Source organism: Chelmon rostratus, chromosome 7 (assembly GCF_017976325.1).
Source record: "Chelmon rostratus isolate fCheRos1 chromosome 7, fCheRos1.pri, whole genome shotgun sequence".
NCBI lineage: Eukaryota > Metazoa > Chordata > Actinopteri > Chaetodontiformes > Chaetodontidae > Chelmon > Chelmon rostratus.
This window is the reverse complement of record NC_055664.1, coordinates 25,405,048-25,422,529: the sequence shown is the minus strand read 5'-3', so window position 1 is coordinate 25,422,529 and position 17,482 is coordinate 25,405,048. Positions and strand designations below refer to the sequence as shown.

Sequence of the window (17,482 nt, the reverse complement as noted above, 5' to 3'; positions counted from 1 at the left end):
GCAGAAGACGTGTAACCACGCCAGCCCAGCAACTCCACATACAGCATCTTCACTTGCAAGATCGTCTGAGACCAGCCAGCTGATGCAACAGCTGATTTGCGAAACCAAAGAATTTCTGCACAAACTGTCAGAAAGTCTCTCAGGGAAGCATATCTGCATGCTTGCTGGCCTCACAAGGATCTTGACCTGTGCAGCAGAGGCCTTTTATTGCGACGGGCCGAAGGCACACCTATGCAATAGTCATGCTTTTTCATCAGCATCTTGATATACCACACCTGCCAGGTGGATGGATTCTCTTGGCAAAGGAAAGATGCTCACTAACACCAGACTTAAACAAATTTGTGAACAAAATTTGAGAGAAATAAGCATGTTGTGTGTATAGAAAAAGTCTTAGATCTTCTACTTTAACTCAAAAATGGGAGCAAAACAAGTCTTGCATTTCTATTTTTGTTAACTATGCGTAACTAGCTAAAGGCAAACTCACAAACTAAATCCCCCTCCAAAACAGGCACCAGAAATTTAGTCACACTCAGAGACCAGCTGATTAATTTACTGACAAATGTCAATAATACATTCAACTAGAAATTTGCTCACATGTCCAAGGACCCTGAAGTCCATCAATAATAACAGAAAAAAACGAAAAAAGATATTCTTGGCTCTTTGTGAGAGTAATCAAATTTCACTTGACTCTTTGTGCCTTTTTCAGTTTAGATCAAACAAAAAATTAGAAATGATACATAACTTGATGAAGGACCGGCTTTTAGTTTGAACATCAGCATGTTTGTTTAGCCTGTTCCCTTGATCTATAAATTGGTGGAGTACCGGAAAGATGAGTGCAGAAGAAGCCGGTGATTCACCTTCATCTCAAATATAAAAACCAGTCTGGTGGCCAGTGCTACTGGCTCATTTGCTTTTAGGAAACTCATTAATGCAGCACAAATCTGTCATGCTTTGCTATAAGGAGGGAGGGTTTAGTCCAGACACACATCAAAGCTTAGTCCAGAAAAATAATCTGAGGAAACCAAGAGTGAAATAAAGAAAAAGATGTGTGGCACAAGGATAAAGAGAAGGAGTACACTGTGATATTTACTGAGAAATAAGACCGAACTGAAAAGAGAAAAAACAAGCAGATATAAAGCACATGCTGCTAAACCCTACCTTGACCTCAACGAAGTCCGGCTGACCTAAAGCAATGAGCTCAGAGTAGGCCAGCATCTCCTCCACATTCCAGGCTTTCACCAGCGTCAGTCTGTACACCGTCCTCTGTCTCTGGATGGACAAACAGGAGTTAGGGATTGATGAAAAGAGTCAAAATGTGAGATTATATACTTGATACTGTGGAAGTAATAGTGTGTTGCATATTTAATGCATCATAAATCTTTTAGACGTATGATACATTAAATATACAACATATATTCCTCTTCTTAAACGACCACACTCAATAAAGATATTTCATTTCAAATTGTTAACACATAAGTGTGGACATAGAAACATGTAACGCAAGTAGTGTAAAGCAACCTGCTCAACAGATTTTGAGGCAACACATTTGTGCAACACCTTTGTATACAAATTTTTGGACAAGTTTTAAACCTCTACTTTAGTAAAAACAGCTCACAGATGTCCTGTCAATCATCGACTTTGTCTCAATTAAAACAGCAGTTGGGGGAAGGTTTGCATGTTTTCTGCTGTGACAGATGCTGTGTTGCTGCAGAACTGCATATGTCAAGGATTTCCCAAGTCTATCTGATATCAGATGAGGATTACGGCAAATCCACGGTCTTTTTTTAATGGAATAGTATCGAGTATGCAGCACATTTCAAATTACTGTTCCAATACTTTGCTTACTCCAAGTGCACCAGCAGCCCAAAGTGGCCCATTACACATCGGAAAAATACTGAAACTCTATAGCACTGTCAGCTGGTGGACAACATCGAATTTCAATTTAGACAAAAAAAAGCAAAAAAACTGAAGGTGCATCACAATTCTAAAGCGTTTTCACAGTTAAAAAATGCATTCTTTTGAATTTTAGGATTTTGCTCATTATGAGGTTGCAAAGAAGCTATCCAAATTAGTCTATCCTGCTGTCACAATAGGCCCACACTGACACAAACATTAGGATGCACGCAACATTTCCTCAATGCACTTCAAATGTCAGTTGGTTTAAACATTTTAATGGAGGCCTACTTTGTGTTGTTTGTGCAGTGTGACCCTGGAAAAGATATTGAGCCAATGTTGGGAGATACTTAATATATACATACAGGTTTGGATTGAGTTCAGAGCCATGAATGAACAAAAAAGCAAACAGCAAGTAGCAGTAAAATGTACATCTAAGAACAAGTACTGCAAAAACAAACAGGCCACGATTCAAACTAGCTTTCAAGAGGTGTATTAATTCAAGCAAAACAATACTGGAGTGTGTGTGAGAGCAAAAGACTCGTCCCACAGTCTCAGAGTTCAATCCAGTTGGTAAAGAGTCTGATTTGTTTTCCCCAAAACTCAAAAACAGTTAGGAAATCACGATTGCAATATCAGTAACAGTGACTATTTACAACAGATATATCGAGTACTCATGGTACTGTTGTTCAGTTAGTCAGTCAGATTTGCAGTGTTAGTCTTAGCTCTGCCATTAATGGCAACTCCTGGAGAAACTCCAACTGGGAAGCAGAAACATGCACCAGATTATTTCTCCTCCTGACACTCCGGGGCAAGGCTTATATTTTACCACAAGTTGGCTACTGACGCAGACTTTACAACACAGTCTGGTGCTGAGGGTAGAGCCTCTATTGACCAAAAAACACCTGCGATGAGACACATTCATAGCTCGATGTGCATGCAGAGCGTGCATGTCACTCACCAGCAACACACTCCATGCATCCCTGAACCCTTAAATCAGAGTAAATATCAGACAGACTTCTCTTGTCTCTTTGTCATGCAAAATCAGTTTGAGTTCATTTGCTTTATGTGACATTGCATGTGGCTACATTGCGATGTCGATGCTGAAATGATGCATCGTGCAGAAGTAACTCTTCCACACGCTCAGCTAACTTTCCCTGGGTATATAAAAATACTAAAAAAAAAAAATACTAAAAAAAAAAAAAAAAAAAAAGCCCTGCTCACGGTTCAGTGGTGTAGATTCAGGTCATTGTTGTTGTGGTAAAGCAGGAGAAAGAGGATTACTGAGAATGTGATGGAAAGAAAGAAAAACCAGGAGAGACAGCTAGAGAAAGAAGGGGAATGGTGAGGACAGAGGACATGAGAAATGGATCATACAAAGAAACTTGTTTCAATTATGACAATGGAGGGGAGAGAGAGCACTCTTCCGTTCATTTCCTCACTCCATCCCTCGCTCACTGGAAGGTTATCTATAACACTAGGTCCTTTCAGCCCAGTAGGGAAGGGGATAATTAGCCAGTGGAGGCAGGGAGGTGAGCTGCCTCTATTCCAAATCCGACACTGAGGGACAACTCTATCAATCCCCCGGCACAGTCAGGGAGGACAGGTGGAGGAAAGGAGGAGAGCTGTCAAACGGAGAACAGAGAAGGATAAGCGCACCGGAAGGATGGAGATAGAGCCCACCATGAAATGGAGACTTAGGAATATTGAGCCGAGACAGCAAGGGGGGGGGGCGAAAAGAGTGAGTTTATTTTTGGAAACAGCAAAGGTACACAGAGACAAACAATATTGTCACAATGAAGCAAACACAAAAATACACACACAACCCTCTACAGCAAATAATATTAATCTTAAATGCGAAATAACCATATATAGTGCTCACTATTTAATTGTATGCACGCTTGAATTTGCCAAGGCTCAAACCATGTCCTAGCACACATTTAAATTATCACTACTGCTTCTGCTTTATCTGCATGGAACAATCATACCATACCATGCAAATCCATCACAACTGTGCACCACAGTGAAATGCATGAGCGGTAAGTAAAAAAGGTAAAATGTAGGTTTTTGATCCTTAATAGTCATAGAGAAAACTTGACAAAGCAAAAGCTTTCTCTGAATTTATGTAGTATTTTAAAATAACACTATAAATTAGGGCTAAACTATATGAAAGAAAAATACATTGCGATTATTTTGACAGTTATTGCGATATGAGTCACGATTTTAGTGGGAATGGCAATTTTTGCATTTCCTTCTCATGTGACCTTTGATTTGTAGGCTGAGGCATCTCTGTAGCACCACAATGCTTCATGTATAATGGTATGTTGTGACAAAATTTATCAAATTTATCAAAAAATTGCAGCTCCTGCTACTTGGATATCACTTGACCATACTGTGATTTTGATAACATTTCCATTAATAGTTCAGCACTACTGTCTATCATACGCAGTACTGATAGTCTAGATTGAGGAGGATGTATGAGGATGTATACAAATAGCTAAAGGTCTATAAAATGTGGTGTTGACTAGATTCCTTAATGTAATGACCTTAAAAACGACCACAGGCCTGACACAGAAATTTAACTACGACTAAGACAATCCTGTTATTTTACTCACCCCTGCAGTTATCTCATATTAATATTTGGTTGTTGACATGTGGTGAAAATCTAGATCAACGGGCAGCGATCCAGTGATTTGCCTCAAGCCGTGCAGTCACCAACACCTCAAACTGGATGGTAATGAATTTGTCCACCGTTTGCTAAAGCATTAAACAACAGGAAGCTGGCACATTACAGACAGCTGTAATAGAGGCTGCCTCTGAGAGACTTCACAGCCCACATTTGTCTCAAGGTCGTTTTTCTGGTGCACCCAAGCATCGTTTTTTTTCTCTCACTTTGGCTTTTTGGGAATCACACTAACAGAGACAATCGATTTACACAAGGGGTCTGATGGCTGGATGCAGGCTGTCCTATTGAATTTTCCCTCTGCTCAGGGAATGATGAAAAGACTCGCAAGGTTATTGGATGCACTTTTAAAATTGCTACAGGGGTGTCTGGACACAGATCACACACTTAACAGAATGTATACCACCGGATGTTTTCATTCTTATGGTGCTGGCATTATCAACTCTGATAGAGACAAATTGTTTCAAGAATCAATAAAAAGCCACTCCAACCCACTTGAGTAAAGTGTTAAACATTTGAAGTGTGTCTTATCATGTATTGGTAATCTTGCTGCCTCTGCATAGAAACTCTGAGAAAACTGAATCAGGTAACAGCTGCTCTGATTCACTCAAAACAAAACAAAAGGATGAGTCTGCACAGGAGGCGAGAATCTGTCACTTCCAGTCTGACAGTAAGTTGGAGAAAAGAGATTACTTTTGCTAAAAAGCACCACCATCATAGCGTATTTCTAGTCCCAGTTTTCCAAGAAGCTAACTTATCGTGTCAAGATCTACAGTTGTTGTGGAGCTTCACTGCATTGTAATGGCAGGGTGAGACAGAACGGTTTGAAAGTGGATTATACGATATAAAAGATGTCTTTTCCATTCAAAGGTTTAATCAGAACAAAAACATTACCTGTCACCACTCCTCCACGGGGATGCAGAAAACAATAAATTGTCTGCATCCCTTGACTTGAGACTGATTGTTTCTTTAGTTCTCCTGACATGTATTAAAATAAGATAATCTGGTGGCGAGCAGCATCCTTTGTCTGCTTATCAACAACCTCTGTGAGCTGAGAGGACAGGAAACCATGACAAAAACAGACCATTAAAATATCATGGTGATGCTTTCCAGTTATGGCTGATAAGAGGAACTGGAAACTTCTTTTCTCTTGTTTTCTTGTGCCACTGAAGTGTCATTAACATTGCACCACAAGCACACACATCCTCAGGCATCAAGGAAATTACCATAGCATCCTTTTACAGCTGATTCTGAAGAACAGTGAGATGATAAAAACAGGAAAATACCCATAAAATTAACTAAATAACAATAACGCAATAAGTAAAATAGGTCAAAATGTTCAGGGGACAAATAGAGCAGTTCTACACCTAATTACAGACTCAAAAATATTGCAGAATTACAAAGCCCAGGTAATTAAATAGACTTGTGAGGTTGTGATGTGTGACAGTGATGCTGGTGTCCCTTTAATGGTACAGAATGTAGATGTGGCATAACCTCCTTTCATGAAAATTGTTATTTGCACTGTGTAAAACTGCCAAATGTCATCAAAAATGTGCTTGACAATGACAGACAGTTACTTCATTTATCTATGTTATGCATCTGGCTGAGCAGGCGTATTCTTTTTGAGCAGCACTTTACTTCGAGACACATACAGTTCAACCTCTTGTTCGCAGGCTCACCTCTCTGACTACTTGGCTGGAAATGAAATTAGCTCAGTGGGCAGCTTACCTTCTCTCCAAGGGCCCTGAGGCTATCCAGGAAGCGTGGCCAGAAGTCCTTGAAAAGTGGCCGGTCAATCTTCTTCAGACTGTCTTTGGTGCTGGCATCCACACTAACATATAACTGGGTTACTGGCACCAGGTTCCTGGAAATTACAGAAAATATGGAAGAGAAAGGAGGATAAGAACCCAGTTTGAGAGAGAAGGAGAGGCTGATACAAAAGGAAGTACAAAACCTTGGAGCATTTGAACAAATGAAATAAAAAAATAATAAATTCAATTATTTTTCTTGAGTCTCAGTCTCCCTCGATGTCATCAAACCTTTACATATTCCTAAGAACACATGAATATATCCCTGTCAGCTCTCTGATGCAGGCTGTTGTACTCCTTCAGTCTGACACAAAACAGAAAATGTTTGGGCTGAATATAGACCTGTCACTCTGCTCCACTGAGCACACCTTTCTTTCTCCGTTTTGTTTCAATAGCATACATGCAATGACATGTTTGCATGTAATTGTGCTAAATGCAGGAAATTCGCTGCATGAGCAGATGAAGGCAAAATGAGGGGGCAGTGAAGGAAGCTGTGAAAAACTAGGAGTGCTTCTCATCAATATTAAACAAAGACATTAACTTAACTGCACTCTGACAAAATCTGTAAGAGCAAGAGGACGCACCAGAGTAGTAGAAGCCAGAAAAGTGTGAAAGATTCACACTACTGAAACAAGAAGAGCACTGCACTTTCATGTGTTTAGATGAGAGATAAAATATTTGCTGAGTAAGAGATGCAATTATGTAACGATGCAAAAATAAGCAATTAGCCAAATGAGCAATGAGACAGAAAGTCAGAAAATCAGCCATCTCTACTTCTGGTGAATCTCCATACAAAAAATAACAGCTCCCCGCTTAAAAAGCAGTACTGGAGGAGACATTCAATGAATAGCTCAACCACATGGCTTTGGCAGACAGGAAGAAATGGCTGATAGCTGCTGTCCTTGCCTTCAACCTGCTCGATGAGTATATGATAAAGCCGCCTGTGACAGGCAAGTTAGCTGAAATAATCGTCTTTGTCAGTGTACTGTATATCCTCATGACATCCTGCAAGGCTTCTGGACAGTGACAGAAAGCAGGGTAAACATGTGGACATGAAAACTTACAGTTCATTTAAGCACTACACAGTCTGCAAGGCAATTTTTGAAAGCATATTGGAAATATACTTACCGTCAATATACTTCCATATAATTTCTGCAAATTTATATTTACGTGGACTGCGTGAAACTACAATTCCTCAATAAATAGTTTTCACATTTTTTCTGTACCAAGCAAATGTAATTTTTTTTATTACAGAGAAAGTTTTCTTAAGTGGCAACCAGAGAAGATACACTGTAGCCTAAATGTCATCCTTGTCTATGTAGAAGCGAGCAACTAGGTCAATAAAATGAAAGCGCATAAAATTTCACTCTGTAACTATTGATCTGTTGAAAATAAGCAAGTTACTGGAATTATTCTTCACACTAGTGGCAAATTCATTCTTGTGCCAAGTAACCTGTGTGTTACCTAACCTCATTAATAACATAATTGATGTCAGCTTTAACATGCTACTACGTGAAAGTAGTTCTTGTTCTTATTTTGCATGCCCTTGTGTGTCCACCTTCTGAGCTGCTGGAACTGCAAATTTCTCTTTGGAGATGAATAAAGTATGTATCTCTCTATCATGCTGTGTAATGCTGTTTTTTCACTGTACGGCAATGTTGCCCTGAAAACACTTGGGTCAAGTTCTTCTTACACTTCACTATTTAAACTTTACATGTGATGTTGCACAGCTGCAGTGCTGTGTTGACAGAGTGCTAAACAGAAGCCACAGTGGTGCAAATGATACTCTGAGGTCATTTGGTGTGTTTCCTCCTCAGACACAAAACTTTTCATGTTGATGCTCACAAACCCTTCTGCATTTAAAGTACAAAGCAAAGGAAGATGTGTGTGTTTGTGATTGTACCTCTGTTGCACATACATTAAGCGAGGTGGTATTGTCTTTAATGACAAACAGAACCTGCAGACCTGAACTCTTTTAGCTGGGTAACAATATTGCATTTCAAAGGAATTATACTCTGCACTGTTAGACTAACGGACAGCAGATATCTATGGCATCGCCTACAGTTTAGCTACTGAGACACTAACCTCTTGTGGAAAAAGTTGGGATATTTCCTCTGTTGGTATTGATGCAAAAATACATATTCGAATGGTTTGAACCATTTTTTAGAAGGAATATCTGAACTTCATTTTTGGTCAATTTTAACAGCCCTAGTCTGTACTGAGACCTATGGTGCCATCTTGATATAACTGAAGTTTTTTGGATTTTGTTTGTGCTGCTCCAAGCTTTGAAAGTTTACTTTGACAATGTATTGCTGATTTTTTAATGTTTTTATCACAACAAACTTCAACAGCATTGTAGCCTCCCTGCTAAAGGACACAGAGCACTCGTAACTGTGGAGACTGAACCTTTGATTCTTCCTGTTAGTGAATAATCTAACAGCTCAGACATACTCCCTACTTTTCAATTCATCCTCCCAGACTTCAAAGACAAGAGCTCGCAAGCTTGCAGGGAATAAAAATATACCACGGAAACATAATAAGCCAAAACAGCTTGGCTGGAATGAATATTTTGAGAGCAAGAAAGAAATAATGACACCCACACAAACAAGATGTGTGTGCCTCTACCTGATTTCTTGTGGAAACTGCGCATTGGTGACCAGGAAACTGGAGATGTGTTCGGAGTGAAGGAGGCGGATGAAGGTGTTGATTTCGGGGTACATGATTGGCTCACCCACCAGGGAGAGGGCACAGTGCTTGACCGCCAAGCCCTCCTCGTACCGCTCGGGCTTCACACCAGGGACACCTGGAAGGAGAGAGGTTTCAAAGTCGACTCCACCTCTGACTTTATCAGTGTCTCCCAACAATGAAAGGAGGAAACTCACACATGGAAGCATAAATCAAAGTACTTAAGAGTAAAAAAAGAAAAAAAAATAACAGCATGAGGTCGGGCTTTGAAGCGAGGTCAAACTGTGCAATTACATAAAACCAAATAGGCATAAAAGAGACACGAGGCGCTGGTGAAAACTGTGGAGAGGAAAGGAGATAGGAGAGGAGAGGTAGTTAAAGTTTGAGCTTTGAGAGTCAGGCCCAGAGCCCAGTCCATCTCTCTTCCAATCCCTCGCTGTTTCTTTCCACTGGGTGGTCTTGGACTCTAATGTTCAGTGGAGCAGAAGACTACAGGGTGCTGTAAAAATATGCTCAGCAAGTCCCTGAATATGAGGGATAGCTGTTATAAAGTTTAATTGACTGCTGCTATAAGATCATTCAATAAAAAAGAAAATTTATTCAACAGCTGAAAAGACAACTAAGAAGCATTAAATGCAGTATAAACCTCAGTCATGGGCGTCAAATGTTGCTGTAAATTAGACTAATTTCTTGACTCAGTAAGAGTGAGAAAGTCTCATTAGTTATAGATGCACCAAAGGAAATTATGACATGCGCACAAAATCTAAAACAGATTAGATACATAGGACCAGTGAAATTAGATTAACGAACACAACCGCCTGGGACAAAACACTGAGAGAGCAGCAGAGATGTCTTTATTTAAAAAAGTAGATATAGAGAATCTGTGGTTTGATCAAGTCTGCTTTTGGGATTTGGAGTGGTGTGGGGAGGAGGGGGTGTCAATTAAAGCAGCATAATTGCAGCAGCATAAATAAGACTGCTTTCTACCCACAGTATGAAGCATTAAATGCTGTATGACATGGCAAGAATCTGATGGGAGACAGGGAATAAACAAACAGTAAAAGCTGAGGGGAAAAGAGATACATACACTGTCGTGGGGATTTAATGTGATATTGCTGTTGCTACAGCAGTTGGCAGTTAATTTAAGAGTAATCAAATGAAACTTTGGACTGTTGCCTTCATGTGCCTTATAAAACAGCATGAATTATTGATACTTTTGCAACATGGTTGAACCACAGAAATCAGCTGTTACTGTGCTATCTTTCAAGGACAAATCACATCTCACAACAGCTGCAAAGACATCAAACAACAAACAGTCCCCCAGGAGAAAGCCCACTCAAGTCTGTTCATAACAACCAGCTGAGGGGGATGGTGCCTGTGTGTTAAGTGTGTGAAACCTCATTAAATGTATATATCTTTTGGTATTAGTAGCGTGAAATTCCATTACATTTTCACATATTTCACCCACTTGAGGTCCTTCAGGATTGGGCTCTCTTTTCCGGATCACTTCGATAAAAATTAAGCGAGAATGTGGGGCCCTATTACAAGTTGTGTAATAATGGTACTGCATTAAAACCTGCAGAACAGATTCAAAGGAAGGCAACCTATCAATGACTTCACTGTCCTCTGAACATGACCTGCACTACCTTTGTGTTGACACCCGGATTCACACAAGATGCCTAAGAAGTCATTATCCTCTGATTACAGTATTCTTCTCCCTGCTAATTTGCTTATGCTGTGTTATTTAGAAAGCACACTAAACACTGTGATAGTGTTTGGTGTCTACTTAATGCATTCTCTTGGTAAGGATGAGGACATACTGTGTGCAGATGGGTGTAGAAGTACACTATGCATGACTAGAGTGAGTCATTTTAAAAATTAAAAGTGCTGTATTGTTGTAGCGAAGAAAATCACAGAACAAATGTTTAATTCATGTGCTGACTTCGCTGCAGAAGTAAGAACATCACCAAGCTTCTTCCTGATATGCAAGAGCACAACAGCACAGTGACATATTGTCTCCACACACACTCATGCAGGACAGTTAGTGCCAAGTGTCAACCAAAGAGCCTGTACTGTGTTACATCCTAAGTACTTATGACTGTAAAATGCATGATCAAATTTAAAAAAAGACCTCCTAACCAACCAACCACCACAGTTTTTCTAATCGGCCAGAGCAAGCACCTAAAGCCACATTTAAGTGGTTTCACCAGATCTTTAAGGTTCAATGAAATAAACACTTTAACTTACTGGAGAACTTAACCAATGTTCTACTGGTTCATAGATTAAAATGATCCCTCGAAGTGTTATATCCCACCACAATATCCTCCGTCAACAGCAATTAAGTCACATTAACATCAATCACATAGTCACAATGTCATGGGGTCTTCCAAGTTTACAATCATTACATTTGACACACATCTCCACTGAATTCTCTCGTTCAGCAGTTTGAAAATTATAACTGGCCTCTGGGCTGAATTCCTACACTCAGGTAAGAGGATTCAGGTGTTTATTCCTATTTTTGGTCCTCAACATCACACTGAAGTCTTCACAGGTAAAAGGGTCTGACGAACAAAACTAAAATGACAGCTGGCAGAGTAATAAACTGTATTTTTTTCCAGCTTTAAAGGACGCTGAATAACTTCTCATTATAAACTGCTGCATGACATTTAAAACTGCTATTTGATGAAATGTTTTAGGCAGTAGATCATAAGGTAGTCAGAGCTGAAACCACACTGTGGGTTTCAGAGGCATTGTCTGGATAGTTCATTGTGCTAGACATTATAAAATGTATCACTGTCAATAGTAAATGGAGCTGACGGCTGCCTAATGTGATTTAATACTGCAACTGGAAAGAAAATTACGTATGACAATGACAATATAGGCTTGCACTTTGCTCTAGTATGTATCTAATTGGAATTGAAAAGTTTTTTTTTCTATACAAAATGTTGAAACTGTAATCCCTGTTGTGAGAAATGCGTTCTTTTTTTTACTTTATGTGAACTAATAAGCAGCTGACTGTCAACATAAGCTTATGTGTGCTATTGTTCCATTATAATCACATCAGGAAATGACATTTTCTATGATGACATGCATTATAATACATCATGAAGACCACTCTGAGAATGAAACTAGCTATAAAGTAACTCTTTGAAGAAGATATGTCTCAAAAGCTTTTAGCATTTGGCATCTATATCATTTCCTGAGTACAATTGCTCTTCTGTTTTATAATGGGATCAGCAGTGACTTTGAGGTTAGAGAGGCAGCCTTCTGACTGTAAGGTCTCAGGATCAAGCCAGGTCATAAGAATACGTTGGCTGGAGGTACAGTCATACATTTCAGCTACACAATCATTTATGTGGAGCTAACATGCAGATTATATTTTGTTAAACTGTGAATTTTCTTAAAAAGGCCACAGTGCCAGCCAGAGTAGACTATAAATCCCAAAGGCAGGTTTACAGTGTACTGGCTTCTGTATGAGTTACACCAAAAACTAAAAAGAAATCAAGATTGAACTGAACTGGAAAGAAGACAGTTTGACAAAATTAGTTTGGGCTGGATGGGAAAGATCTTTGGGTCTGTGTGTGTGTGTGTGTGTGTGTGTGTGTGTGTGTGTGTGTGTCCTGCCTCGGTCCAGATGAGTCCTCTTCCATCATCTACTGAACATTTGTGTTTTTATTGACACCCTGGCAGCACGCGCTGACAGAGGTCTGCTAGCTAAATTAGTTCTGAACCTCAACAGGCTGCACAGCCACAGTCATGCCACAAAAAAGTGTTAATTTTAGCAGCATACCTGTGAAATGATGAACTGAATGTAGTTTGGACTCGGGCAACGCAAGTGCTTATTGCTGTAATGCAGCAATGACGCTCAAGTCAAAGAGGCTCAGAATACAAAGATGCTGACTTTTAAAATATGGTAATAAAATATCAGTAATCCTTTGTACAGGTCACAACAAAATGCAAAAAACACTTAAAGATAGAGAAGGTTATATTTGTCAATAAATCAATGTAATCAATAAATAAATAAAAAAAAATCTGGTTGCTGTGGCTGTTGCTGGCCTGTAATAAGCCCACCCAATAGTTTCACCGGGCTCGAATGAAATGATTGGCTGGCCTATCTGCCATTCTACGTACCTGCCGGCTTGGGCGCATTCTGTCTGTGCACTCATTGCGTGTGACTGGTCTTCCATAAGGCATCATGCTAAGGCTAAATGCTAAAGCTTAAGTGACCTAGTTGCACAAGAATGGCAGAGAAAGTGCAACCAAAACTCCCCAATGCTAACATGCTAGCCAGACAGCTGTGAATGTGTGTATATGTGAATCAGACATGAGGCAGTTGGATGCTGTTTGCAATGACAATGATTCGCTCCACTCCAGAGCCCCACACGCACACACAGCAGTGAGCAGTAACTGCCAGGCTGGGCGGCCGATTTTTTATTAAAAAACTGGTGTTCTCATCACTACTCCTCTCCACAATGCTCTCTTGTGGACCCCTCCTCCAGCAGGAGTCAAACAATGAGCGTTCATATGTTTTGGGGGAGTGGCTTTGGCGAGATGGCTCAGTTGAATATCTTAAAAAATTAGTGTACTCTTGCTGGTTTCTGCCCCCAACTCCAGCTTTAGTGAAGAAGAAACCACCAAGTGATGAAATGAAAGAAATACAAACAATTTTCCAAACAGTACTAGTTTACCACAATAACTTTCTGATAAATGTGTCACTATCATGTTGTGACAACATTTCTCAAAACCCCCCAAAGAAAATCTGCTTAGGGAATATTCACTGGATGATCAATAAATTCTGTTTTGACTGAGTTTTGGACGTCCAACCAGCCATCCACAGCCAATGCTGGTAGCAGCCAGAGAAATTAAGTCCCAAATGCCAGTAGTATGAGAACAAGAATTAGACATGGAGCCTAAAAATCTTTGTTGTGACAAGTAAGACACAGTGGATGTTCAAGAAGAGGAATTAAACTGAATGTGTATGTCTGGTGTGGGTTGAGAAGTGATTCATTAGGTAGTAAAGCAAGGGTGTGATGAAACAAGTGAGAGAAGATCAGCATTTTGATCTTCAATGTGCTTCATTACACACCTGGTTGCAAGAGGTCATGAGCAGTAAATGGAAGGTAGTGAGGAGGCAAAGTTTGCATGGGGAAGACTCATGCTATTGAGTTCATGTTCATTTATTCTGAGAAGGATTAAAATGTATGACGTTCACTCACAGTGTAGCTGATGGACAGATAAACAAAAAGCTAAGGCAGTTTGTTGGAGAAACAAAGTTAGATGGAGCCATAGAATACACTCATGTGCACTCATGCTTGTGTGACCTGCTGAAGGACCAACCTCTGAACTGTCGAATCATGTTCTGGTGCTTCTCCAGAGCATCCTGCAGGATTTTCTCAGCAGGGTCCATCTTCCACCGCCACTCTGTGCCCACAGGGTTGGTGTGATGTCTGTTAGTGGGGCACACAGACAAACAGGAATAACAGCAGACATAGCGTAACCTCTGAGTTAGGAACGCTACCTCATGTCTTGCTCACTGCCGAATGGAGCACGAAGTGACAGCCAGTATCACTCCAAGGCATTACTTAGATTACATCCTAGAAGGAGCATCCTTTTAACAAGGTGACAAATTTCAAGGCCAAATAAGTTTATTCACAAACTGAAGGTGAATTATGAGGGCCATGTGTATTTTCACCCTGCAAAAACATAGTGGATGAAGTGGATGAATGCATCCAATTCCAAATGGCACCTCCTTTGGGTGTTAACACTCTGTGACTGTCTAAGTGTGATGTCTAGGTGCAACAGCAAGTCCTGAGGCATCACAAATTTCAGACTTTCACTCTGTCACATGAATATGCACACACTCACACGACACATGCTGGCCTCACCCATCAAATATAATTGCACCTGTTGCTACAGAGAGGCGGATGGAGAGGGCAGCTGCAACAATACATCTGTGCCCTGAAATTGCTTACTTCCTGTCGTCCCACATAGCTGCCTTAAGAGACACTGGCATATCTGTAGTGACAAGGCAGCAGTTCACGGCAGCACATTCTGACAGCGACCTTTCAGCACTCAACACAGTCACCTTTTCGAATGGGTCTTGAGGGGAGTAAACGGGCCCGTGTCTCGCCAATGTCATGATGAATCAGTGTACACCTTTAGGCCTCGCTGTTATGCTGGCCATTAGTCTTCTGCATGTAAATCATTAACTTGTTTGCCACAGAGAGACCATTACTCAATGACAGCTTGACTAACGAGAAACAAGTTAGGGAGTTAGACAAACCTAAGCATGCAGGCAATAACCCCCAAGTTCTATTCAAACTATGAGTACCCTGCCTGCCCTTAACAACTAATTTAAGTTTAAGGCAATGTGACAGCAGTACACTTCGCATATTTTTTTCTGTATAAAACCAGTAAAAGATGCCAATAACATGGATGCTCATGGATGCCACTAAATACCAAAATGTTGATTGTAAGTTTGGCCACTTTGGTAGCAAGTAGCACTGATGAGAAAAAATGTGTTATGGCTGTCTTAATATTGCTTTTGCTGGATTAGTGTAATGCATGTTAAGACAGATTCATAAAAATAAACACAGATTTATTTTTAGCCTGAAAAGCTAGCCACACTACCCCCAGGCCAACTTGTGACTAAGAACCATCTAATAATCCATAGTCATGGAACTAAATGAGACAATAATCCAGCTAATAACTAGTGATTTGCTAACAATGTTGTGGAGCGAGCCATGAGAAGGGAAAGAGTTTTAGAAATGAATAATCTACAGCAGTGAAGACAGTATCACTTGTTTGTCTTTGAGCAAGGAAACTATCCTGAGTCTGACTGATAAGTTATCATAAGAACTCAGTGCTGCTACATTCACTGCAAGTCACAGCATCTCAGCTCTGCAACGAGTCTGCACATCGATGAGATTTTAAGATACTAGAAGTTTATTCTGTTTTTCTAGGATAAAGTCCATGTAACCAGTGAATTCTTCAAGAAGCTAAACATATTCTGCTGGAGTGAAGGGAGCTGAGCGATTTGATGCAGCTGCTTAGCTGCCATGTTTGCCATGTCAGTGTGCAAATTTATCCAGAATTCATAGCAAATTAGACTTAAGATACCAGAATTTAGACATCCATCTGAAGTCTGACTTCCAGTTTTTGTCTAAGTCATAATCAAAGTCTATGTAAAAACTTTGCAGTGGCTTTATTTTTCAGGTACATACCTCCAGCAGAAGACACACTTGTTAGCACAGGCGAGGCTGGGCGTAGTCTCCATGCACCGGTGGGACTCAATACCATAGAAAGTGTGCTTGTAACAACCTCCTCTCCCTCGCAACATTGACTAAAAGACAAAAACAATACCATGACTATGATTCATGCATTTTTTTATTTATTAGGTAAACAATACAGCTGACATGTTCTCAGCAGTTCACATTGCATTAAGGGTTGCTTTCCCGATAGTCCCAGCAAGAAAGAGAGGCATACAAAGACAACACTGACAGGACATCAAGTAAGAATCAGTACAAGTCCACATCAGTCTCAGTCCATTCAGTCCTCAAAGGAGATAAAACTGGCTATTGTCCTATGATATCAATCTAGAAAACTCACTGACAAACCTGATGTAGACCAAGAAACCAGGAAAGAACTATAAATGTGACAATACTGGTAGCCCACATACATGAAGCAAAGGGTGGAAAACAAAATCTTAATATAAAGTAGTACCTTTTTGTTTGTGCAGCATCCATATTCATACACAATAACTACTGAATATTTGCAAAAAATCCTTAGAGAAAAGGTCAGGTTCTCCATATTATAAATTCCCTTTACAACCGCTAACCACTCTCCTTTTGTTGGTGGTTCCTTGTTTGCCCATTTCTTGAAAATAACTCTAATCCTTTTAGACAGTTAAATTCAGTCAAAATATTACCAAAATATATAGTGTCAAAACTAGAATCCATCTCAAAACCCAGTATTGAATTTATTTCTCTGACTATCTCTAGCTAATAGGGCTGGATTGCTGGACAATTCCAAAATATGTGAAAGTGATCAGCCATTGTTATACATCGTCTCCAGCACAGCCCAGATTCTGGTCTATCATTCAGTAAATGCTTTCTTCCTGGAGTAATAAAAAAAACGATGATATTCTTCCATGAAAATTCTCTTCATTGGCCAGAACTGGAGGTGGTGAATTGCATTTTACATATGTTTAACTGCTCTGCCTCTGTCAGGGTTCACTTCCTCCTCCCTTTTAGCTTTAATATATAAAGCAGAATGGTTCTTGGAAGACTTAACTAATTTGAAGATTTCTATCTAAGTTATACCTGTGATGTAAATATCAGTACTGGAAGCTGTATTGGTTAAGATTAAGCAATATGATGTCATGTCGTTCCCAATCCGTTTCTTAAAGCTCAAA

General features: G+C 39.9%; 1 protein-coding gene across 1 annotated transcript in view; it reads right to left on the bottom strand.

Moving 5' to 3' along the window:
* Positions 1 to 17,482, bottom strand: part of tyw1 (tRNA-yW synthesizing protein 1 homolog (S. cerevisiae)) — a 55,541-nt gene that overhangs the window by 18,721 nt on the left and 19,338 nt on the right. The window contains exons 10-14 of the mRNA XM_041940557.1: positions 16,293 to 16,411; positions 14,407 to 14,516; positions 9,010 to 9,187; positions 6,305 to 6,440; positions 1,159 to 1,269 (exon numbers count right to left, since the gene is read on the bottom strand). Of these exons, the coding sequence (XP_041796491.1) occupies positions 1,159 to 1,269; positions 6,305 to 6,440; positions 9,010 to 9,187; positions 14,407 to 14,516; positions 16,293 to 16,411 (654 nt within the window). The remainder of the gene's footprint in view (positions 1 to 1,158; positions 1,270 to 6,304; positions 6,441 to 9,009; positions 9,188 to 14,406; positions 14,517 to 16,292; positions 16,412 to 17,482) is intronic.